At 37.4% G+C, this 27,190-nt stretch overlaps 1 protein-coding gene across 2 annotated transcripts in view; it reads right to left on the reverse strand.

Moving 5' to 3' along the window:
- LOC145684748 (uncharacterized) overlaps positions 1–27,190 on the reverse strand; it is a 1,464,901-nt gene that overhangs the window by 1,204,268 nt on the left and 233,443 nt on the right. For both annotated transcript variants that reach the window (XM_081757122.1, XM_081757121.1), the window contains exon 4: positions 16,360–16,438. In XM_081757122.1, the coding sequence (XP_081613248.1) occupies positions 16,360–16,438 (79 nt within the window). The remainder of the gene's footprint in view (positions 1–16,359; positions 16,439–27,190) is intronic.

Here is a 27,190-nt window from a genome sequence, read left to right on the forward strand (position 1 = left end):
GTTAAGAGAGGACTACAATCTTGTTGGGACGATCCTCTTATAAATCATCACTTTTCAGCTCTACTTCAGTCATCCGATAGCCCAGAAGATAAGGCCAGACTCCTAGCTACATCATCTCCAGAAGCAGTCGCTTGGCTCCATGCTATCCCGTCACCTTTAGAATTACATCTTCCCAATGACAGTTTTCGAATTGCCAGTGCACTGCGTTTGGGAGCAGGTGTTTGCGAGCAACACATATGTCCTGCCTGTATAAGTGTCATAAACAAGAAGGACCTACATGGACTCTCCTGTGCCAATAGTGCGGGCAGACATTCACGCCACTCCAGCGTCAACGACATTATCATGAGGACACTAATTTCAGCAGGCGTTCCTTCTATACGCGAACCGTTGGGATGCAGTCGTGCAGACGGTAAGAGGCCAGGTGGTATAACCCTAATACCGTGGAAGAAAGGAAAAGCTCTTCTATGGGATTTTACTTGTTCCGATACCTTCGCCCCTTCAAATCTGCACTTTTCCTCAGCACAAGCTGGCAACGTGGCTGCTCGTCGTGAAACAGAAAAACGCAAGAAATACAGCAATTTACTCGACAAATATTATTTTGTCGCTATAGCTAATGAATCAGGTGGTTCATGGGGTCCCAAAGGCTTTAACATTATAAACGAAGCCGGTCACAGCATTTATTTATCGTCAGGAGACGCTAGAGCAACCTCTTTGCTAGAGCAACGCATCAGTATGGCAGTAAAGAGAGGGAACGTTGCATCAGTTTTGGGAACGCTACCATCTGGTAAGGAACTAGAGGATTTTTTTTTTTTGTAATCATCTCGGCGAAAGTTTGAAAGTGCTGTTGCAAAACTTATCACAATAATGAATATTATTTGATAATTATATTTTTGTTAAAGTAAGTGTGTGTGTTTGTGTGTGTGTGTGTGTGTGTGCGTTAGTAAATCCTACATTCTGAGCAACCACCATCGGTTTAAACACCAACAAAGAAAGGATTTTTTTACTCGAGGAACTTTTAGTGGTACCCCAGATTGTCCTGTGATTTTTTTCGACATCTACAGCTTCTGCTGATTCTAAAGCTATTGGAAAGTAGTGGTACCCCATTTTGTAGCATTTGCAGGTTCAAATACACTGTAGGTGTAAAAATTTGCAAAATGTGTGTGAAACTGTAACTTTTCAGTAACGCCATCTACTTGTGTTAATTTGGTGGGGAGGAAGAGAGAACCGGAAGTAGCCCAGAATGTCGTGTTTTAAACAGTGAAAGTGCTCGAGAATGTAGCTCTGAGTGTACCATAATTGAGAGGTGAAGGGAGAAAGTTCACGATATTGTAGCTTTGTGCGAGCAGTGTGTTAATTTTCTGTTCCATTGTTGGCAAATTAAAACTTCTTAGAACTGCATGAAATGTAATTGTAACACGAACGTTTGCAAAGCAGCATATTAAGATTAAAACTATACCATCCGACCATATTACAGTTATGCGTACGAGAAAATATCCTTCGACAACATGTCTCCATATCAAAGAAATATAATATGTCAACAGCGCAAACTAGAGATGCAAAAAAGCCGGCTTTTTTGAATCGATGGTTTTTTCACATAAAAAGCCGGCTTTTTTGGAAAAAAACGAGAATTTTGGAAATTTTGGCTTTTTTCATTTTCATGATTTTTCTATCTAAATAGCTTTCTTATAGTATATACTATAGTTAGATAAGAATTCCATGACCTAAATGCCATATTTCGCTCTGAAATTCACCATCAAGATGGATGGAGCACATGTTTTACGAATTAAAGCTAACATGAAGAATGTAGTATTTGAGGGCAATTTTAGAGGCTATTTAACTTTTGAGTTATCGACATTTTTTTCTTCTCTAGATCATTAAAGTTTGTCATCTGTGTTTCATTTCTAAGAGCTTAGTACTCTAGCTTCTAGCGCAACAGTTAAACTTATTTTTTCTATATATCCGTCAAAGCGTACGTTTTTCAATATATCCGTCAAACCGTACTTCCACATTTCTGTTATACTGTAGCTGTGCAACGATTTAGCAATAATTTTCCGGAAACAATCTTGAATACTAATTTATACAAATAATCAGTAGCGGATTGAGAAAAGTACTTTGGGAGGGGTTTCTCTGATTGTTTCGTTTTCTAAAATGGCCTAATTTTATTTGGGAGGAGCTTGAAGTTTATGAGTACAGGCATAATATTTCGTTTCGTTGATATATTTACCGATAATCTTCCGAATACAACCTTGAAGATCATTTTATACTGAGAATCAGTGGCGGATTTAGGAGAGTATTTTGAGAGGGTTTTTCCTTACTAATGTTTAGTTTTTCTAAACATTCGTAATTTTTATTTGAAGGGAGCTTAAAGTTTATGAGTAAAGGCATAACTAATAGATATTTCTTTGTTTTAGACATTCCTAATTTTGGGGAACAGGCTTCAGTCCGAAAGATCATCCCTCTAACCTTCGCAAAACCGTCACTGCGGGCAATTAGTAATAATAACGATTTAAAAACAATAAGAAAGGAAGTCGGCCAACTCACAGTACACGCACTATTTCTACTTCACAGACGGAATGAAGAAAAGCTTGTCAGGATGATCGAATGCAGGGTTGAATCCTAAACTTCCCGATAGAAGCGCAAAAGCTCCACTCAGTCATGTTTGTTGTGCAGTTGTATTTATCTCTCTATATTCCGTAGTCCTTTTTTTTGTGGTGGTGGGGTGGGGAGAGTTCCATAATTATATGAAGGGTGTGAGCCAAGAACATGGTAACCAACAAATATTCAATTGCTGAGTTATGCAGCACATAGACAGCAACACATACCGCTTCGTTCAGTCCTTCATGTATAGTCTTATGTGAAAAATCAGCTTTCCGACTTTCAAAATGGATTGTGCAGCAGAAAATCTCTAATTTCTTTAAATAGTAAAATTGTGGGTTACCATGTTCTTGCCTCACACCCTTCATATGTTGAATCCCTCTTGTTAAAAATTCAGAAAACTTGAGGACTGAGTAAACCGTGATGGTGGTTGTATAAAACTATAGAATTTCAAGAATATACAGAACCAAAAGCTCTAGATGTGCAGCCTTTAAGTGTATCATATAAATCTAAGTATTTTTCTTATGTTTTATTTTAATTTTATTTTGTTCCAAAAAGAGGGTATGGAATATTTTGAAGTAATAATACTACATAGAGTTTTGCTAGTTATTTGTGTATTTTTTTAAAGAAGTATTTACTTTTAGGGTTGGCTGGTTTACACCAGCTGTTTTTTTTTTCTTTTTTAAAAAATAAACAACTGGTTTAACCCCTTTAGGATCCCATGGTACAATTTGTAACATGTGCACTTTTCATGGTACATTGCGTTATTTCTCTTCTATTTGAGCTTTTTCGTCCGGGTTTTATTTGTTTTCCAAGTCCAGAGGCCTTGTAGAAGACATTACGTATGGTTTCAGACCGTCCGCGTCCAGACATAGGAGGTGATGACGTCATAAGTCAAAAATTTCTCTTCTCATTTTCTAAGCCTATGTTCAATATTTTTTGGCGGGCTTATTTTTCTACGTAGAAGATTGAAATTTTGCACAAACATTTAGTCCACCGAGTAGTATTTACCAGATTTTTTGTTCCGATGTCAGTGCTAAAACAGGGGAGGGGGAGAACCAGAGGGGCGAAGGGGTAAAACCAGGGATTTTTTTACCCCCAAAATCCCGTTTTTGGTCATTTTCCCACCTTACATACATGATAGGACCACGTGAGTCATGCCGTCTGAAAGGCAGTTCTATTCTGAAGAGAATGACGGTCGAATTATTATTCTAGGGTAATTAGGGACGTCTCAGGGATTTTTTGAAAAATATACTTTTATATAGGGAAACATGGGGCATTGTCGTTATATATATTTTTTGACGGGCTTATTTTTGAACGTAGAAGATTGAAATTTTGCACAAACATTCAGTCCACCGAGCAGTATTTACCAGATTTTTTGTTCCGATGTCAGTGTTAAAACTGGGGGAGAACCAGAGGGGCAAAGGGTTAAAAAATGGATTTTTACCCCAAAAAATCCCGTTTTTGGTCATTTTCCTGCCTCATATACATGATAGGACCACGTGAGTCATACCGTCTGAAAGGCAGTTCCATTCTGAAGAGAACGACGGTCGAATTATTATTCTAGGGTAATTAGGGCCGTCTCAGTGAATTTTTTATCCAAATATACTTCTGTATAGGGTAAAAGTGGGGCATGGTAGGGAAATTTTTTCTGGCGGGCCTAGTTTTTCACGTAGAAGATTAAAATTTTGCACAAACATTCAGTCCACCGAGTAGTATTTACCAGATGTTTTTTTCGATTTCTGCGTAAAAACATGGGGGGTCCAGAGGGCAAAAGTTGAAAAAAGGGAAATTTTGCCCCAAAAAATCCCTTTTGTCAGGAATTTCCCGCCTTAGATACATGATGGAGACATCTGAATGGAACCGCCTGAATGGAACCGTGTGGTATCATCTCGTTCTCATAACATTTTATGTAGTTATCAGAAATGTTACAAGTGTGTAATTCATCATCGTGTGCCTCTATCGAGTACAGTCATAATTGTGTTTTCCAATTTATACAATAGATGGCTCCACATATTTTCATGCAATCATGTGTTGCTACCGCATTCACCGTAAATAATTATAATATTGTATATGGTAGTTCCTAAATAAATTAAAATCGATTCAAAATTCTCTTGTAACTATACAATAGTTTTTAAATAAATGACAAAAAAATGTTCTGTCTACCAAATTTTCGCATATAAGTTCCCATATATAATCCCATATTTTAACTGCTCTAAGCATAAATTGCATCGTCTCCATAGCCAAGTCAAAGAGCACCCACCTCATAGGCTAGATGAAGGTTTATATTCTGTGTAACTTTTCAGATACTAATGGAAAATTGTAATGCATACTCGTCTCTGTTTTCTACAGCCAAGGCCAATATAGGGGTTTTCTCTTTCATGCCTAAAATAAGATAAATCACTCTGTGTCTATATTAATGCGTAATATGTACCTCTATATCTTAATAAAACATAAATCTAATTACTATATAATGCAAGTCTGACAATCACGTGGTATCATGTCATTCTCATAACATTTTATATTGTCGCAAACGCAGATACTACGTAAATCCTTCAGCCTATTTGTATCAATAGTTGATAACACAATACAATACATATATTCCAAATACTTGTACTACACCACGCATATACATAATTGCCCATTCAAAACTTTCAACAATTTCTAATTGTACAATTATTTTCGTGTAAGTGCGTTGAATACTAAAAATCAACAGTTTTCATAATTTCGTCTACGCAAATATATAATCTGCAGAGTTGTATGCTAATCAATGTGTTCCGTATTAATACATAATCTATACCATTCCAGCACTAAAAGTACAATTCGTCTAAATTTTAAATAACTAGTCAATAACATTAAAATATAAATAATAATTATATACATTGTAAATAATTCAATCGATAATATTCTAATTTCGTAAGTTGTATTTATAAATAAGTCCCTTAGTATAAAAAATACTATATTCCAATAATTCAAATCTATTCAAAACTGTTTTAACATAATGGCAGCAACATCCTCTCCGGTAAACGTAAAACAATAACACCAGTAAATACAAGTCTTTGCCTATGTCTTATGCCTTCAAAATTGTTGATTCATGCTTTCAATAGTACACCAATACTAAAATATGGGTTTCTCTTAAAAATATTACCCGTTGTATTCATTAATATATTATTTCCTAAAATAATAAACTTTCCCAAACATTCCACATGTCATCTTCCCTATGCATCATGCTAGTCTCATTCCATAATAATTTTGTTATCTCCTAAGCTCATTCTAAAATAGCTTAAAACCCTATCTGTAATGTTATACATTAGCAGTTAAAATTACCTCATACTTTACAAACAAAAAATATTAAATATTTTTACATACATAAAGCATTTTATACCCATTTCAATAGTTGCAAATACGTCAATTATCTGTCAAATGTATTTGCTGTTGCTTCAAATTAAATCAGTTCCACACGTAAAAATCAATCACCATATAAAGCTTCCCAGCTGTTATCAAATATTATAAGGAATATATATTCTTATAATTCAATACATGGTAAATAAAAACAATATAATTATCTCTGGTACTTGTTAATTCTATAATAACAGCTACATAAATACTCTAGTTCGCAGTAAATACAATATACTTAAATATTATGCTCCATACCGTAATCCAATTTAAAATATTTTCAAGCTATTATTTATCTAATTCTTTCAAATGGAAATCGTAGTGCCAATTAGCATAAAAACAATCTTCAGCATTTCCTCAATATGTGCAACATTCATCAATGCAAACCAATACTAAACAATTCCCAAGCAACGTGTAAATTGTAATACTCCACCCATTCCAAATCCATCATGTGCCGTTCCGCACATTCACTACGTTAACGTAAACCAATACTAAAACTGCACCCGAATATAATCTTAAATACATCTATACAAATAAAATATAAGTTTGTTCTATTTTATAGCAATTCAATATACTTCTACAAACCATATTATTAAATAAAAATCCTAAATAAATAATAAACAACCCTACAAAGTGCATACGTATCCAGTTAAACCTAATTTAATAACCTCATTACAAACTAATATATTACGCTTAAATGGTGCTTCAATTCAATAAACAATAATAGCTTTCTCTATTTATTTTATTCTCTTCTCTTTCTTGTACGTCTAAATCTCATGTAATTCATCTTAAGTCTCCGCCTTCATTCTGTATCAGTCTCCCATATAACGTGGCTGTTAAATAAAGTTGTAATTATTGCCAATAGATGGCAGCACAGTTGTACATATCGTAGTACTGTGGGGTTCCGCTTTCTTTATTAAAATGTATCGTTATCTATTATTATTATTTCAATTTTATAATAATTAAGTACATGCTAAAACAAAAAATAATATAAATTAATCACATAATGCAATAATATGTTAAACTATGCAACTTCGCCCAGCCAAATTCTACACAAGATTAATTAGCATCAATCGATACGACAATGCAAGCAAAATGCGCGTATTCGTATTTCAAAGTCCTACTATGGAGAAACCTCTGTTCAGCAATCACGCAACGCCGCCATATTGGAAAAACGAATCCGTCCATCATAAACCACAAGTGGCAAAGCTCGATTCTTCATACGTAAGTATATACATATGGTAAGTATTATAGGTTAATTAATATTGATCATTTCCAATTATATAAATAAAAAAATGTTCAAGGTATATTCATAATTAATCTAATAAAAAGTAAACGTATAATTCATAATTAGGTTTGGTCTCATTACGTGGAAAATTATATTATAGGTAACTATACGTAGTCTAATCACTGTAAAGTTCCTCCGTGGTTAATCGGTTAGCGCACACGACTTTTGCGTGGTCAACCCAGGTTCTATTCCCGGCGAAAGCTCATGTGTTTCAAATTCTACGTTAATCAGTATGTCCACGTCTCATATAGCCTTGCTGCTAAAAGGAACGCTAAACTAAAGTCAACAACAATCTAATTAGTTTTCGCTGCAACACTACAAAACATCCCTAAAAGGAAAATTTACCTATTTATGGAAAAATCAGTGTAATTATTCTCGTTACAAATAACACTAGAATATGTACATAAATTATATACAACTGCAACAACAAACAACCAGGAAATAGCCAACAAAATAGCGGCCGTGTCATCAAAGGTACGTAAACTTTCTCTTCTTACTTAAGTCACAATATTAAATAAATATACAAACTGTGCCGGTATCTATAAATAAAAACACCATTAGCACCCACGGCTACCGACCGGCAAAATACATAGCGGGCGGGGCTAAAAACTCGCAACAGTAATGGCGCCAGCGCAAAGGTTACACATACGTAATAAAATATAAAAAGCAAGCGGTAAAAGTATAAAAGAAAGTCGAAGCATAACCAAACAGTAAGGGCGCCAGCGAAAAAATCACACATACGTAATAAAATATACAAAGCACGCGGTAAAAGTATAAAGGGAACTCGCACTACGGTCAGACAGTAATGGCGCCAGCGGAACCATCTAACACGTATTATCAATCCAAAATAATTACATACGTCATACTCTTTCACGACTTCAATTAGAAAAACTAATTGAAGTGTACTTAAAATAAGTCATAAAAGGGAACAATAATTACATTACATATGAAAATTATCGAAAATCTAGTTACTTTTCGGTGCAACACTGCAAAACATCACTAAAAAATCCCTAAAAATCATCAGGAAAATTTACCTATTTAGGGGAAAAAGAATCACTTTAATTATTCTCATTACAAGCAACACTGCGAAATCCCGACAAAACACGGGTATATCTACTAAAGACTTCGCTTCATTTAAAATGCTTATTCCGAGAGTTTATTCTGTACTGAGACAAAATGGATCAATTACACATAATATATCTGTCTTTCTTTCGATTCTAAGTGAGTTTCTAACTTGAACGATGTACTATTATATTTGATTGATGGAATCTCGTAGTTGATTGTTGTTCATTTCCTCATTCAACATTTGATAAAATATTCAAAGGAATACTCCAGTTTCTTTGAGAGTCACCCTTGCGCCGCCACTGTACAATATCCAAGTGTATACTAATGGAATTTACAACTAAAAATAATGGACATTCTCTTTTATCCGACTTCAATCCGACGTTTTGTTCTTGATTTTTCACATCCAACGTTTTTATTTTATTTTATTTTACATTTTTCCGACAAATTTTCGGTGATCAAGGCCCCGAAAGGAGGCATTTCTACACCTAGATTGATATATACTTTTCGTTTCATCTCGGTGTCAGGAATCGCCTTCTGGAGTTTGTTATACTAATTAAGTTACACCCTTATATATACGGGCTCCATTTTATGTACTAAAAACACCAAATTTGATTAGCAACGTAAATGGCTAAACTGTGAAAACATCTTTACTAGAGAAATACTTTTTACTTCTTATAATTTTTTTTTTGTCTAACAAAACGAAGCTAAATATATACAAATAAATCAATATAGCTATATTTTAGAAAAACAATAGGCACTGATTATTCGAAAACAGCTCTAAAGCACACAGGAACAATCAAATTTGTAAATAGTTTTAAAATACTTGAATTTCTTAAACTGGGCTATGTCGATTGTGCTTAGCTTCTGAAAGTTATTTTAGCAATAAATGAGTAGCAGCAAGGAAAACTCTTATATTATCTTACCATATAAACCTACATGTTAATTGCTTTACTAGTAGTTTTACACATATTTTTTGAAAAGTGATTCTACTCTTTACCAGCGGCGCAAATCTGTCTTCAACATTGAGGGAACACGTAAAACTTTTTTTTATTGTTGTTGTTCTTAAGCGATGCTCAAAATATTTGTGAAGTTGAAAAACAATCCTGTGGAGGATCAGGGAGCAGAGTTGTCTTCAACATTGAGGCGGCAGATTTGAGGCTTATTCTGGGGGGACATCAATTTCATCTCACTTTCCTATGTGGTAATCGCACACAAATCATCACATTTTTTCTCAAAAAGCACATTTCAAATCGGATTATTGGGGGGACATTTCCAAGATTGGAGTGGACAAATCATCATTCCCCCCGGGATTTGCGCCAGTGCTCTTTACCTGCTCTCTGCCAATAGTAACTGTATGAATATATAATACAAAACCGGTGTACAGAGAATTTTTTTTAAATATATATTTATAATGTGATATTTCGCAGGCCGCCTTTCATAAGGGCGCACTGTACCTTTCACAGGTTCTTTACCAACAGCTACTATATGAATTTACTATACAAAACTGGTATACAGAAGAACAACTAAAACTACTCATCTATAATGTGATCTTTCGCAGGGCGAACTACCCTTCAGGGGTTCTTTATCAACATTAATAGTACGTATTCCGTGTGCAGAACTGCTATACAGAATAATAAATAAAACCGTTTATTTTTGATGTGGTTTCGCAAGGGCGCCTTATGTAAAGGGCGCACTGTACCTTTCACGGGTTCTTTATCAACAGTAACAGCACGTACGACAGAAGAATAAATAAAACCGTTTATCTTTGATGTGGTTTGGCAAGGACATGTTACATAAGGGGCGCACTGTACCCTTCACGGGTTCTTCACCAATAATAACTGTTAGAATTTAATATTTAAATAAAACTTGTACCTTTATTTATAATATGATGTTTCGGAGGGCGCACCGGGACATGTCCCGGTGTCCCGGTGGGCCAGCACGGGCCTGTCCCCAGGTAGCACATAGATACAAAGCACACAGGGACACTTACAAACTCTATTTTATTTTTATTAGATTCTTCGCGCAATAATTGAGGAGATTGATGTAATAAGGGCGTATGCGAGTTTTCGCCGTTTATTGCGAAACTCATTTGCCTATCAAACCCATTTGCCATGCTTGTTTAGCCTTCTGGTAATAAATAAACACTTGTGGAATTTTCAGCATCGTTTTTCTCCAACTGCATGTTACAGACTTACGCCCTTATTGCATCAAACTTCTCAATTGTGCAGATGAAAGATTCGAAAAATACAAAAATCTGGTCATTGTAGAACTAATAAATTATAGAAAATTTAGTATATATCAACAAATTCTTCTAAATGACAACAAACTGAATGACTTGATACCCACTTTTCCTAATACTTTTTGCTCAGATCACCTTAAGAATGACTCTATCAACTTATGTTCCGATAGTAACCAACACGTTTGTCTTCCCGAATACTCGAAATATATTCTCAGTAATGAATATCAAAGCGTATATCAGGAAACAACATAGCTGCTAAATATGGTATTGAGCATTCCATCAACTCCAGATTTTTTTTGAAAACATTCTATGAGTGCCCTTAACGGAGTGACAGCTTACTTAACGAACAGCATGACAAATTACGGACACTTCCTGAATTATGGACACTCTTACTGAGTTACAGATTCTTACATTAAAGAACTTGGCGTGAAAGCTTTGTAGGATACCTGAATTCAAAGAAGGAGCTATTAATATCTTTGCCGAAAGCACGAACAGAGAATGGAGCTCACTTACAGAACTCTAAGGTATTAGGTATGGTATTTGGTATTAGGTAATAGGTTAGGTGTTGTAAGGTGTTTGTGTCTTATTTCTATCTTTTTTTCGTACTTTACAGCTCATTTCTAAGGTGTTCAGAAACGACTATCGCTAAAGAGGGTATGAGGAAGTAATGAAGAAAATACTATAATTCAGTAAGAATGCCCTTGCGCCTATCGTCGATAAATTGTAACAAATAAGGTGCTTTTTAAGCATTATTGGGAGTACATTAATAGAGCACTTTCATTACATTTTTCCAATTATTGTTAATATTAGGAGACTAATACTTTGTTTTGTTTGTTTCCAAATAACAGTGAAATAAGAAAAGAGCCTCTTTAATTATTGCATGAAGTACCTTCAAAACTCCACGTTTCCTGTGAATTTAATTTGTGGTTCCAGTTTGAACATCCAAATTTGAAATATGAAATTTGAGAAAAACTTTGGCATTTCAAATTTGACGAAATTGTGAGATGCAAACTTCAATCAACTTCGACACGTCAAATCTGTAGGAGAGTCTTGTACTTTGATTTGAATTTGACTGACATTTCCAACATTTTACGTGTCAAATTCGAATCCATCTCTCATGTTCGCCAAGTCAAATTTGAATTAAACTAGGATCAAATTTATTGTGTTCCTGGCTTAGAACAAAAGACGTAGGATGCAAAATTTCCTTCACTTAGACCACAAGGAAACAGATAAAGACAGATTTACATACACTTTCAATTTCGGGTGTTTCGTCAGGTGTGACGATTCACCGGAACGACACTGTTAAGTCTAGGATTGCCATATTTCCACAATAAAAATCAGGGACGCCGCAAATAAATATGTTTTCTCCCACCTCATATCCTCCAATATTTTCCCATTGTTGTCTGTTCGGTTTTACTAATTAAAACAATATATATATATATATATATATATATATATATATATATATATATATATATATATATATATATATATATATATATATATTGATTGATTGATTGATTGATTAAAATATTTCAGGAGCAAGATGCAGATTGAAACAGAGTGCTAAAGATAACAATACCATTAAGCAGTAAATGTGTTTGTCCCTGACCCAATGAAATGACTGGTTTGTTCAATGTCGAAGTAGTTAAATCGTGAACTCAATTAAGTCCATGTATTATGTATTAAAATTTTTTCTTCATCTTTGAATTCCTATATTCAGAAGTTGAAGAGAATAACTATGTATCTAATCCTGTGAAAAAAGCAAACTATAATATTCCCTTCCTTTTTTTCGCTGAAATCCGAGACATTTTAGCGTTCCAAAAAGTGTTTTCTGGACGTCGGGATGCTCATCTTGATTCCGTGACGGTCTCGGATTTTTCGAGACGAATGCCAACCCTTGTTTAGTCACTGGCTTATATGTATAATTCTGGACTTAACGTATATGTCTAACAAACTCTAAGATACGAGGAAATGGTTCTGACTAATACTTGCTTTCGTGTACTGTATGTATAATTTCAGATTAGTATTGTGTGGTTTAAGAATGTTATTTATTTCGATATGTTTGCATAACAAGTAAAATTATTATTATGATCGAAGTTTATTTCTTTAGCTATTTACCCCAATATATTAGTTTCTTATTTCAAGTATAAATCTCGGATCTGATATAGTTTTAAATTTGTCTTAGATTAATGAAAGTAAATCAAAGTTCCAGCTTAATTTGAAAGCCACTATCGTAATATTGTATTATTGTGTGCCACTAGCGAAATTTTCTTGACTTGTATTGTATTTAAGATCGTTACATCGACGTAAACCTCACAAAATCTTTTTAGAAGACCGATAATGAAGAGGAACAACAGAGATTGAAATCCAGCTAATTGCCACCTTGTGCAGTGGATGGGGCATAAGTTAATAGCTTAGATTATAATTATTAAATTCTAAACTTAGGAATGTGAAATATGATTGGAAACTGATGTTTTCACGGAACCTAACTGTTATTTATTACGTTTGAATGTAAATAAAATTTTAATATTTTAAGTTTATAAAAAAGAGACTACTTTGAAAACTGAGGAGAAAACAGAAGGGTATAATTTATGATGATAAAGGATGAGCACTAGCTGAATAATTCCTGGGTGACTGGCGTTGTATTCGTCGTCTGGAATGAGGAATATGTTTTTTGTGCGTTCCCTTATCTGGTTGGAAATAGGAGAAGTTGAAGTTAATTGACATTTGGAACTAAATTTTGTTAATCTGCTAGGGGCGTTGAATTATAAATACATTTTTTTCTATCTTTTTTTCTTAATGAATTAGATGGTAATGATTTTTCTTAATGAGTGATGATTATTTTTGAACTGTTTTTGTAGTGATGAACTGGCAGAGTGATAACTTAAGGAATGTAGAGTAGAGCTGCTTTTAATGGTATGGTGTGCCTCTCTTCCAGATGTTACACTTAATTAATTTTTATGACAATCATCACCATACAGAGTTTTTTGTTGTTCTGTTTGATTGGAACAATGGCTTTTGGTAAAGTTCTTCTCGGGCAATCAGCCAGGTGAAAACTGGTGGATAGACCAACGTTTCGAGAGCTGTCATCGTTCTCGTCATCAGGGCAATTATGTAGAGATCAGTGGATATAAGTAATATATACTCTGGGCTGGAGAGTATATACACTCTCTTCCAACAGCAGAAGCAGACGAAATTCGCCATGAAGTAAGTTTGGCCCTGAAAAGGGCCAGAATACCAAAACCTAATATTTCCAAAGAAGAAAGAACAGCTCTCAAAAATCTTCGCCAAAACACCAACACCACCATATTACCAGCAGACAAAGGCAATGCAACTGTATTTATGCCTACAGAAGTCTACAAGAACAAGATGTTGGAGCTACTCAATGACACGGCCTACAGACGCCTTAAGAGGGACCCTACACCTGCAGTCGAACGGAAAGTAGCAGCTCTTTTGAGAAAAGCCAGTTTACCAGATTAAACCCGCAAGGAAATCACGCCACACGGTAGTCAGCCACCCCGACTTTATGGCCTGCCAAAAATACATAAGCCTGACATCCCGATAAGACCCATCGTCAGTGCCATTGGGGGTCCAACTTACCGCCTAGCCAGGTATCTCACCTCTCTGCTTCAGCCATTAGTAGGACAGTGTGAGCATCATGTGAAAAATTCATCCGACTTCGTGAATACACTAAAAACAATACGCACAGCTCCAGGAGACCTTCTAGTCAGCTTCGATGTGGTTTCATTGTTCACCAAGGTTCCAGTTCAAGATACGTTACTCCTACTTAGTGAACACTTCACACCGAAAATTGTGGAATTATTCAGAATCACCTTAACTTCAACATACTTTCTATATGATGGACAGTACTATGAACAAATGGATGGAGTCGCCATGGGATCACCACTTTCACCAGCAGTTGCGAATTTCTTTATGGAAGATTTTGAGTAAAAAGCATTAGAACTGACACCTTTCAAGCCGTCATGTTTTTATAGATTCGTAGATGATACGTTTGTCATCTGGCCTCACGGGGAGAAGACACTGCATTTGGTCCTCGAATTTCTTAATAAACAACATAGTAATGTCAAGTTCACAATGGAGATTGAAAAGGACGGATGCTTGCCATTCCTGGACATTCTCATCCGCCGGAAGCCCGATGGTAGTCTCGGCCATAGCGTCTACAGGAAACTTACTCACACTGACCTCTATCTCAATGGCAACAGTTTTCATCATAAGTCACAGCGAAACACCGTCATCAGCACACTAGCACATAGAGCGAAAGACATCTCAGACGAAGAATCCCTCCCTCGGGAACTGGATCATCTCAAGAAGACGCTACTCCAGAATAATTACAAGAAGCATGATATCAGTTTGGCCCTGAAAAGGACCTTTTCTGAACAGAGGAAATCCAAAGAAGAAACTGAAGAACCAGTGAGTATAGCAGTTTTACCATACACTGGACAACTTTCTGGAAAGATCTCCCGGATTCTGAAAAAACACAACATTAAGACCATACACAAGCCGCCACCAAAAATCAAGAACTTACTTCGCCCGATCAAAGATGACTTGGGCTTAAAGCACCAGGCGTGTATCGTATACCCTGTGAATGCGGAAAGGCTTATATAGGACAAACAGGACGCACCATTGAACAACTTTGCAGAGAACATGAAAATTACATTAGATTATTCCATCCAGAAAAATCAGGTTTAGCTGAACACAGTTTATCAGAAGGCCATAAAGTTTTATTTAAGGACACATCCATCATTACCAAGAGCACCAGTTACTGGACCAGGATAGTAGCCGAATCTCTCGCCATAGTTCATGAACCGAACAACGTTAATAGAGACACTGGATTTCAACTCAGCCCCCTGTGGAATCCGTTCATCAGTACCACAGCAAAGAAAACGACACACAAACATTCAGATAACCCTCAGCCAATCAATAGCACGGACTACGGAACATAGCCAGCCAATCACAGCTCCAGTTTTTCAGATTGAACCAGCCAATCAGGAACCAGCATTTTCAGCCAATCAGGAACCAGCATTTTCTCCAGCCCAGAGTATATATTACTTATATCCGCTGATCTCTACATAATTGCCCTGATGACGAGAACGATGACAGCTCTCGAAACGTTGGTCTATCCACCAGTTTTCACCTGGCTGATTGCCCGAGAAGAACTTTATCATATACGCCGCCAGGAAAGCTTCAAATCTTACTTCAATGGCTTTTGGGTACAATGAAGGAGAAAGTATTTAGCTAGTCATATGGGAATGTATTAAGAAGGAAGGGAAACTATTCTTACATTTACTGGTAATTTTAGTAATAACAATAATGATATACAAGTTTACTTAAGTTGTTTGAAAATGTAGATCATAATTTTTTTTAACGGAATTAATGATTTTGATAATGTTAATATGTTTTTGGGGAAATGAAAGTAAATTGATTAAATGATTGTAGTTAAATTTAACAATTTATAACAGAAGTACACACAACTATGGGTTGCTTCACACTTTATTATTTACCTTAATATATTAGTTTCTCATCCCAAGTATAAATCTAGTATCTGCTACAGTTTTAAATTTGTCTTAATAGATGAATATAAATCAAAATTCCAGCACTTTGCCAAGCTGTAAGTGCTTCCTACATAAATTATTGTAAATAATTCAGGATTTACTAGGTCCAAATTTCCCAAATACCAGTGCAATCAACGTTTACCTATTATAAGTACATAAATTATTAAAAATAAAATGCATAAGTTGTGAACGTTACTCACAGATGTGTTCCTACGTCCAAAGTATCCTCTCCCGCTGTACTATAACTCATACACCTTATAACCATGTCCGACACATCATCTAAAAAGAAGAAATGCACGTATCCATGAACTCTTATTATGCCTATAATCATTTATTACTCACTGTTATTAATTTATGTTGAGATATATCTACTAGTAAATTTCAAAATAAAGGATAGAAAAACACCCTCCATTGATTATTCGCAAACTTTGATTATAAATACGTAATACAGTTACTTCCCTTAATAGGCTCGATAAGTCCAAGTACGACATTTAGTTCTCAATGACTAGAGAACTAAGTTTCCACGACAAAATCTGAAATGTTGACAGACCTTGACTATCAAACTTGGAGTTCGAACACCAATAAGTCCAAACACCAAATTCGACTGTAAATCGAGCCAAACTTCTGCACACAATAATGTTTCATAATAATACGCACTAGGATCATATAATATATTTTACGAAAATTCCACTACTTCCGAACCTCATATCTGATGGCTTATAGTTTTTTTTCTTTTAAATACAAACATGTTAAGTACATGCAGTGGCACGCGGAGATCTTCATGAGTTATATATCGTTGGAAAGTTCTTACCGAGTACAAAAGTGTCAAATTCAAAATGACGGATCCAAGATGGCGGACAAAATGCAAAACACTGCTTGGAACTGAAAGTGGAGAGGTAGAGGTTTTCGTGGTCCCTGAGTCCGAATACAGTGTAAAGTGCAAAATGCAATATGACGGAGCAAATGCGGCGTACAAAATGTGCAAAAGTACAAATGGGCATATGTATATCGAGACGAGCCTCAGCTCCATCTGGTCTCGTCTCGATTTGAAAAACACATTTGGTCTCGAATTAAAGGCGAGACCGAGACGAAATCGAGTCTAGTCTCGGTGTAGGAACCATACCTACCCATGAGTTTGTCATATATATGACTGAAAAGTGTACATGGCATAAGGTGAAACCGGAAGGACAGCTGTGGAAGCTCGATGTTTTAAACTCCAACGCTCACTTTTCACTGTCATTGTACGGATCTTCAGGTGGTATCTGCAAGTAATCGCAGTGTACCTTACAGGCGCCATTCAAGCGAAATTTTACGAATGTAATGTGTACTCAGTGCGAGCTTTTCAACGATATATAACACATGCCGATCCCCGCGTATCTCTTCGGAGGCGGGGAGGGATTTGGTAGAAAAATAGTTATTGTCTAAGATTGCAATCTGTTCATATCATAAAACTTTCATGTGCACTACGAAACCTGATCTGCATTCCATTCCTCAATTTTGTTATGATTTTATACCAAACACGCTCCCTATTTATTGTAACATAGGTATTTTTCTACTGCATGTGTAAGAATCACATCCATTCTGTACATATTTTAGCACTTTTGTCCCCCATATTGGATCCGTCATTTTGAATTTTACACTTTTGTATCCGATTCATACATAGTGACGTCCAATATCTCTATATACCCAATTTCAGACCCATATATTGTTTTTTGTAATTTGTGTTTGCCATTTTGATTTGTAAACATTTGATGTCAGATTCGTATTCAGCTACCTTTTAAACTTATATATACCACGTCTCAAAACAATTACATCATAGTTTCCTATTTTGTCCACGTTATCTGGTGTTTCGTAGCGTGCCTTGTTCTGATTTTCTAATGGTCGCCACGCCCCCCACAGGCCCTATTCAAGCGAGATATTTTACATGTGAGGTACACTTGGTCAGACACATAGCCAAGGGGTGGGTCCGGGGGGTCCGGACCCCCCCTTCGAATCCAGAAATGAAAAATATTAAGGAAGGATGAGACAAAAAGAAACGAGAAAAAGATGAATCAGCGTCAAAAATATAAAGCTACAACAAGTGTTTTATTACTCTTTCTTATGAACAGCTTTGTGTGGAGGAAACGGGGAGGGGTCAAGTTGAAAATATATGTTATTGTCACGGAGGATTCCGAATTCCATCTAACTCCATGCTAATCCTATGCACTACAAATGACGATCGATAAACCAGTTCGATCAGATAGACTCTCAGGTAGAACTTATGAAATGCCCAGAACCACCAATAATATGAGCCATTTTGAATTTCGCGGCAACATTAATCCATTTTATAGGATGTCTTTACTCCCGAAAGAGATCTCGTTGCTATCCTTGATGGTATTAAACGAAGAACAGAGAAAGAAGAAGAAAGAAGACAAGTAGAACCGAGTTCGAATGACTTCGGAAGATTATATCTTTTTCAATACTTCTTTGTATTCTTTTACTCAAGATTTCTTCATAGTCTTTTTATTAAAATACTTACTAACATATCTTCATTTTATTGGCCTAACAAACCAATATGGATATGTTGCCAGTAAAATAGTTTAGTTTAGATTGATCGATCCCCTGGTGTGTAACCACAGTATTTCATGTCACGACCCCCCCCCCGTTACGAAATCCTGGCCAAACGAACGAATATAGTTGCCAGTAAAATAGTTTAGAATGATCGAGGCCCTGGTGTGATAACCACAGTATTTCGTCACGGACCCCCCCTATCGCTAAATCCTGGCTACGTGCCTGACTTGGTGTGGCCTTTCGAACGATATATAACACATGAAGTTGTTCGGTCCACGCGTGCCATTTCATGTACTTCCCATGTAACATCTGCACACATCTCATGTTTACTCAGCTCGTAAACATCTACCACCATCCCAAATTTGAAGGCCTACACACTATAATATTTCACATTAAGCAAGCAAGCATACCAAGATCATCAAGATCTACCAGCGTAGTAAGTTTGGTCAATATCGGATGAGTTTGGTCGATTGGGATTTATTGAAATTTAGTAATTTCATTAAGTTGAAACCAAAATTTGATTATCAATAATGCGAGAACCAATGATTTACATACCACAACATTTCATACGCGTCCTCAAGTCGTCAAGGTATATTATGGTGTCAATTTTAATCAAAGTCAGATTAGCATTGTCAAATACTCTTTCACAAATCCAATCCCAATTTCGATGGTCAGTAATTAAGGAACAAAGAATAAAAGACCCACCTTAATACTTCATATGTGTACTAAGTTCGTAAAATTTATCCCAGCCATATAGTCGTCAATATCGAATTTCATCAATTTGGTTTTAATGAAATTTCATTATTTAACTGAGCCCAAACCCACTACGATGCCCAATAACTCAGGAACTCAAGGTACGTATAACATTATACTTAATGTGTTTGAATGTGTACAAAGTTCATAAACATGAAACCCATGTCGAGTTTGTTGAAGGTTGGTTATACTTTCTCGATCGTGATTTAGTGAAATGTATTGATTTTACTTCAGTACGTTCCAACACAAATTTGGTGTGCAAATAGCACTAGGACCAGTGGTCTGCATACCGCAATATATACCGGTACATGCTTACAAGTAAAGATTCTTACCCAGCAATTGGAAATAAGCAAACTACGAAATAGGGAATATGAAAGAGTATAGTAGGGTCCTAAACTAACATTATAATTTGTGGAAAACCTTATTCACACATTAATCTCGGATTTTCACAAGTCTCTCGCTTCTTGCTGGTCTAGCGTCTAACACAGGTTCAATTCACGATGAAAGAGCACAAAAATTTAATTTTGAAATAACTCACTTTTATGAATAGCATGTCCCTTTCAGCTAAAACGCACAACCATGGGACGTTCACCTAAAAATACATTTTTGTTCAAAATTCTGCTATATAAAATGTTTATATGCAGATGTATTAAGACTGACAGCGGTTATAAAAACTGATATTGCTTAGTTACAGTAGGAGACAAACGAGCACATTAGATATGGAACGGTCTACTGCCACATATTCGTTCGCCACCAACAACGAGTTGCAGCTTATGGTCCTTTTTGTTGAACCGATAACCACTCTGCTTGTATTTCCACAATCATTGTACTGTTTGAATCCTAGAGCACAGAGAGTACCTTCAAGATTCGTTTCTCGCCCTAGTTTCGCTTCTAGCTAGTAACCCTGATCTCACACCCAAAGAGTGGGATACGCCTACTACGTAACAAGACTGAAGTTCTTGGTGCCTGCCAGTTTATTATACTAGTCGAGTCGGTTCTGCTAACGAGTCAAATCGTTCCATGCAATGCAGGTATAGTGTCCCAGCTGACAAGCTCATCTCCCTCTTCTGCTAATACTACTTGCTGTATTCCATGGTTTGATCTCAGCCCTGCAGAGTCCATTCCAATCCGGAAGCCCCAGGCACGAGGGAAATTGGTTACTCGCGGCTTTGGCAACCTCTATCAGTCAATACCAACCGCCGTCCTTGCGAAGGCACTGTGAGCACGTCAGGATACTCTCGTATACCATCCCGAATCATATAATACGTGTTAAGTCGCCATCTGACGTTGATGCCAGCATTTTCTAGGAGAGCTTTCTCCCTTCTACTAGCATTGGAAATTTTGTCCGGATACCAGAGATCGGCACATTTTACAGTCACCGTTCAGTCCCTCTGTAGACTGACATTCCTCCGATACGCTCGTCTGATGGGACTTCCTCTAATTACGAAGAGGTACATGGTGCATTACTAGAGGCAAAGAATGATATAGACTGTATATGCACACAGGGCCGGATTTAGAGGTAGTGCACCAATGCAGGTGCACCCCCTTCATTGTAAATATAGACTATTTAAAGTGGGAAGAGAGCAGTGAAAATAGCAACATTTTCAGAAATTTTCTGCCGTTATGTTTACGCTTGGAGCTTAAAAGAAAGTTGAGTTTTCCAAAAGCAGTTGTTTAAGTTGATTTTCTGGGAGTTGAAGGTAAAGGATTCACCAAACAAAGCAATATTCTACGTTTACACCACATATACCTAATTTTTTGAAAATATTAAATTTAATTCAAATGAAGTGGTAGTCACTGGTGCACCCTCCGTTAGAATATCCTAGATCCGGCCTGTACCCACAGATACATTCATTTGGGAATCTATCTAAGCTTCATCCCTGGTAGGCTTGTCCAAGAAATACGGAACTATCTGTCTTTCACGTGTTGAGGTACCACGTACACGTTGATGCTATACTACCTTCCGAATACAATGGTATGTATATACTACCATTTGTGAGGGACAACCACATCTCCCTCGATAAGGATATCCAAGCTGTATGGGTCTTCCCTATTTATGGTATAGATACACTGTTACATTTTCATACCCAATGGCAGATGTAAATTGTCTACTGTTAAAAGATACGAGTATTTGAAAGCAGACTCCGCTGGTAAGATCGTGGGTCCTTTACCCAGAACTGGAATAAAGGATTGCTCATTACTTCTCTTACTCTTGAGTTATGAGCTATATTAAGATAGGAGTATCCCATTTCGGACGCAAGATGACGTACTAGACGCTCTTTGCGAGCAGTGCTACATTATCTTTCCAGTAGTATCTGCACCTGCCCTACTGGGCACACCATACTCTCTTCCATACTCATTCAGGTACCACGTAATGCATCTCTCGGACTCAAGGGCACGATGTAATTATCCATTTCGGAGGTTAGTTGTTAGCTATTTTATCTCCACCAATAGGGGAGGCAGTTCACGTAAACGTTTCACTTATCTGGATGAGGCTGTGACGATGTCGCACGTATCATCTCGATCCAATAACACGGTTAAGTTTCTATTTGCGGATCCGACCATAGCTTTCATTCCCTGGTACATAAGTTATTTCTCATCTTTGAAAAACTGTCCATAAATGGATCAGGAGTAACATCACCGAGCATAACGGGGAAACGCGTTCCTCGTGATGAAAGCAGACTTGTTTGGTGTGGATGAAATCAGTGCCGTGTTCTGTCTGAATACTACAAAGAAAGGATATTTGGAAGAAAATGATTGATGCAAGCCACGAGGGACATGACAAACTACGAAAAGTTCAACAAGTTGGTGCAACACGATTGTGGATCAAAAACAAGACACTGAATGCGGTAGTCGACACTAACGAGTTTCCCTACGAAACATGAAGCCAAGACGAGGACGACTGTTTATCATCATCAAGATTTCTTTCATTTTTATTGTTCCTCAATGATGCTGTACAGGACAGGAGTTTCAATGCGAAGTCAACATTTCAAGCTAAACTTTGCTGAATAAATTGACAGAATTTAACACTGTAATGATGTGCTCTGTGTTTCAGGACTTGTTTACAGAAACGGAGCCTGTTTCAAAATATCTGCAGTCTCACGGGTTGGACTATCGTACAACCTGGAGACTTGTAGACAATTTGCAGCAGCAGCTTCAGAAGAAAATAGAGGCGAAAGATGTCTGTTTAAGCTTTACGAAAATACAAAAATATTTTGTGTGAAAAAAAACTGCTTGTGGAATCTGGTGTAGAAATAGCAATGGAAAAAGACTTTCCACCCAAAAGAATCTTAAAGAAGAAGAAAATGTTAGGAGAGCTTGCGGCAGATGAACTGGAAAAGAACTTAAATATAAGGGAAAATGATTTATTCAGAATAAAAAACCTCAACGAAAATTCTGAATACAGCTGTTACATGTGTCAGTGAGATTTCAGCAGCCAAATGAACTCCAAATGCTAGACCCCAAGCACTTTTTTGAAATCGGGAAGAATGGTGTGTCTGCAGGAGCTTTCAGACTTCTTTCGAGAAAACTAAATATAAAACAGGAAGAAATATAGAAAGAGCTCCAGCAGTTCTTTGTCGTGTATTCTGTCACAAAACGTTCTGTTTTTTTATGATCCTGAAGAGAATGATGCCCCTGAAACCGTAGATGATGATTATGCATCTGAGCATGCTATGGGAGATGGAACATTTTGGACGGGATTCACGGCAAGGGTGATAATGATGCTGCAACACCTTGTGTAAAAATTGTTTGTGGTGTGCAGGGAAAATTTTGTACCAATTTCTGTCAGTCTAGTTGTTTTAACAATTTATACATTGCATACAAACATGCGTTATCTCTACCATGCACACAAGTGACATGTGAAAGGTGCTTCTGATAGTTAAAGTTAGAGAGTAAACAAATCTCATCGCTAATTTGTGTGAAGACGTTTTGGACACATTTTTACTAATGAAAATGGGAACAGACATGTTAAATTTAGTGTCTGTGAACGAAGTTATTCATTAACTCTGCCACTCATAATCTGAACTGAGAAGAATCTTAATGTTTTAAAATTATTGGTTGTTTAGTGGTTCAGCAGTGTTTTTCATTTTCAGTAAAACGTTTAGATTCCAGTCAAAAGTTATTATTAGTTGTTTGTTACAATTTTCAGTAAACTGTTCTGTTCTTTCTATAGTAAAAAGCTATTGGCTATTATTTGTTTAGTGTTTCAGCTACTATACAGTGTCTCAAAAGTCCCTGGACACAGGGTAACCCTCATTAGCAGAGTTAAAACAAAACGTAGCAGGGGAAACCGTCTAAAAATATGTTTTCAATCTAAAGTAAAAGAATTTTTCAAATCGGACAAGCGTTTGGGCTATACGCTCTATATGCGCAAAACGTTACATGAAAATGCAACGTTATCATTTACCTGGACCCACAACATAAATGAAGTTATCGTCTGTTAAAAACTTTATTTGAAGACGGTTTCTCCTCTTACATTTTGTTGTAACTCTGATAATAACAGAGTTATCCTGTCAGGGGACTTTTTAGACACCCCGAGTGGCAATACAATAATAATTATAAAATATTCTTTTGAAAGTTTGTTTCTGGCAATTCTGTGCTTGCTGTGACATCAAATTTCCAATGACCAATGAAAAATCACAGCTTCCAAAACTATCAAGTAACAACGAATTTACGACCACATAACGCGATAGCTCATCGCATATGTTCATTGTACACAATGGCGCAACCAGGATTTTATTTCGGGTGGGGCCAAAAATATCCAATACAGTAGTCCGCAAACAACATGCTGCGCCATTTAATATGGACAAAATTGAAAGTTTAAATTCTCCTCATTACAAGAAATTTAGTTATCCTTATTATTAACATGTTAAAAAACCTTAAAATGAAAATTCCAATTCACAAATTCCCTATTATTAACGGTTACAAGTTTTAAAGTTTGTCCTATAATTATTATTTTGCACATCTTTATTTTTGCATAAAATGACGCAAAACTCTTTACTAACATTCATTACTCTAAGAAATTAATATAGGGGCTTTCTCTGGGTATTTCTATTTCGACAGTGCTTTGACTTAATTCAATATTCATTTATGCATTTATCTATTCTGAAATTTCACCAAAATTTGTCTCCACCGTGGCTGTATAAGATAAACCAGGTTTGTTTCGAGCAGGGCATGAGCCTCCGAGCTCATAGCTGGTTGCGCCATTGATTGTACGATATTTTAGAAATTGGTGTTATAGTCTGAGGGCCCTCCATGGTAACCGCGGCCTAGGCCCTAATGCACCCAGTCCACCTATGATGGGAGTGCAAGCAAACTTTCATGGAGAACGACTTAAGCGAAAGCGATTTTTGCAAAACAACCAACAAGCAAACAAAACTAATATCACCATTCAAATTTCCTATTTGTCACTAATAACCACAGATATATTTCGTTCTTTTGCTCAAACACTTCAATTTACTAAGTGACAATCCCCTTGCGAATGCCTGATCTCCACTCTTGTTTGATCTCAAGCTTTTTACCCGTGAAACCGTATTTACCGAGCCGTTTTGACCCGTGACCTTTCTGACTTGTGCCATTTTGATACGAGACTCTTGACTCAGGCCCAGTTGACGCTAGCCGTTTTAACCCGTGCCCTTTAGTATCGGTGCCCCTTTTGACCAGAGTCTGTTTGGCGTAGTTCCCTGTTGACTCGGGCTATTTTGTCGCAGAACCTTTTTGACCCAGACTCTTTTGACGCAGCGCCCTTATGACTCGGACCCTTTTAAGTGGAGATCTTTTACCTGGGCCCTTTCGACATGGGGTTGTTTGACTCTTATATTTTGTAACGGGATCACTTTTGATCCGGGTCCGTTCGACGCAGGGCCCTTTTGACTCGGACCCTTTTGTCGTGGGACTCTTTTGACCCAGGCCATTTTTATGAGAGGCGTTTTGATTCGGTCCCTTTTGACTCGGGACTTTTGTTGCATAGACTTTTGACCCAGGCCCTTTTGACACGGGGCCGTTTGACTTAGGCCTTTTGTAGTGGAGCCCCTTTTCTCCCAGGCCCCTTTTACACAGATCCCTTCCGATTCGAGACCTTTCGTCGTGGGACACTTTAAACTCGGCCCCTTCTTATGAAGAACGTTTTGATTCGGGCCCTTTTGACTCAGGTCCTTTCGTTGCCGAGATCTCTTCACCCGGGACATTTTCACGCGGGGCCGTTTTAACTCGGGCCCTTTTGTAGCGGGATCCCTTTAGACTCGGGTCTTTTGTAGCGAGGCAATTTTGACAAGGGCCCGGTTGACGCAGAGCCCATTTGTCGCGAGATCCCAGGCTCTTTTGATGACAAGCGTTTTAATTCGGCCCCTCTTTTTCTCGCGCCCTTTTGTTGCGGAGACCTTTTGACCCAGGCTTTTTGGACACGGGACAGTTTGACTAGGGCCCTTTTGTAGTGGGGCCACTTTTAATCCGGGACCGTTTAACGCAGGTTCCTTGCGACTCGAACCCTTTTGTCGTGGGACCCTTTAACCCGGGTCCTTAGGATGAAAGGTGTTATGACTCGGGCCCTTTTTCGCGGAGACCTTTTAACCGGACCCTTTTAATGCGGAGCCGTTTGACTCGGGCCCTTTTGTAACGACGCCCTTTTTTGACCCGGGCTCTTTTGACACACGACATTTTACTCGGGTCCTTTTGTTGTGGGACCCTTTTGGCCTAAACCCTTTTTATGAGGGGCGTTTTGATTTGGGCCCTCTTGACTCAGGCCCTTTTGTTGCGGGGACCTTTTGACCCGGGCACTTTTGACGCGGGGCCGTTTTGACTCGGCCCCTATTGTAGGTGGCCCCTTTGGCCCGAGCTTGTTTTAGGCAGGTCCCTTTATACTAGGGTCCTTTTGTCTTGGGACCCTTTTGAACCGGCCCTTTTGATATGGGTCGTTCTGATTCGACCCCTTTTGACTCGGGCCCTTTTGCTGCGGAGACTTTCTAACTTGGTCCCTTTTGGTGCAGGGTTGCCTCGGGCACTTTTGTAGCGAGGCCCCTTTTAGACACGGGTCCTTTTGACGCAGAGCCTTTTGACTCGGGTTCTTTTGTTGCGTGACCCTTTTGACCAGGGCCCTTTTTATCAGGGGCCTTTTGATTCGGACTCTTTTTATGAGGGCTGTTTTGATTCGGGCCATTTTGACTCAGGCCCTTTTGTTGCGGAGACCTTTTCACCCGGGCACTTTTGACGCGGGGCCGTTTTGGTCTTGCCCTTTTGTAGCGGGTCCCTTTTGTCACGGTCCGTTTTGACTCAGGCCTTTCTGTGTTTGCCCTTTTGTCTGCCCCTCTGACTTGGAACTATATATATAAGGCACTAACTGAAATACCCTGGGCAGGGGGACTAGGGGAGTATATGTAAATCAACGATCGATTGATCCAGGGCGCAGCAAAATTCATTACACCATTGTTCATATCTCTTTCTTTCTATTCTCTCGACATGGAATGAAGGTTGTGACTAATGGGCTACAGCGGCGAAAGACGATATACGCTATCAATATTAATGTTATGAATTTTAACTTAACATACATAGGGCAATAAAACGAAAAACTCTATATCGGTTTTTTGCCCTCCTCCCGTTGGAAAAAATCCTGCGGGCGTTAGTGATTATGATGATTCTTAGTTACTGTATTATTTTGTTCTGTATACGGAATAAATACTTCTGTGTTTTATATTATACTAAGAACCTTATCTACATTTATTACGGTCCTTG

The sequence above is a fragment of the Thermobia domestica genome, chromosome 5 (assembly GCF_964235325.1).
Source record: "Thermobia domestica chromosome 5, izTheDome1.hap1.1, whole genome shotgun sequence".
In the NCBI taxonomy this organism is placed as follows: Eukaryota; Metazoa; Arthropoda; class Insecta; order Zygentoma; family Lepismatidae; genus Thermobia; species Thermobia domestica.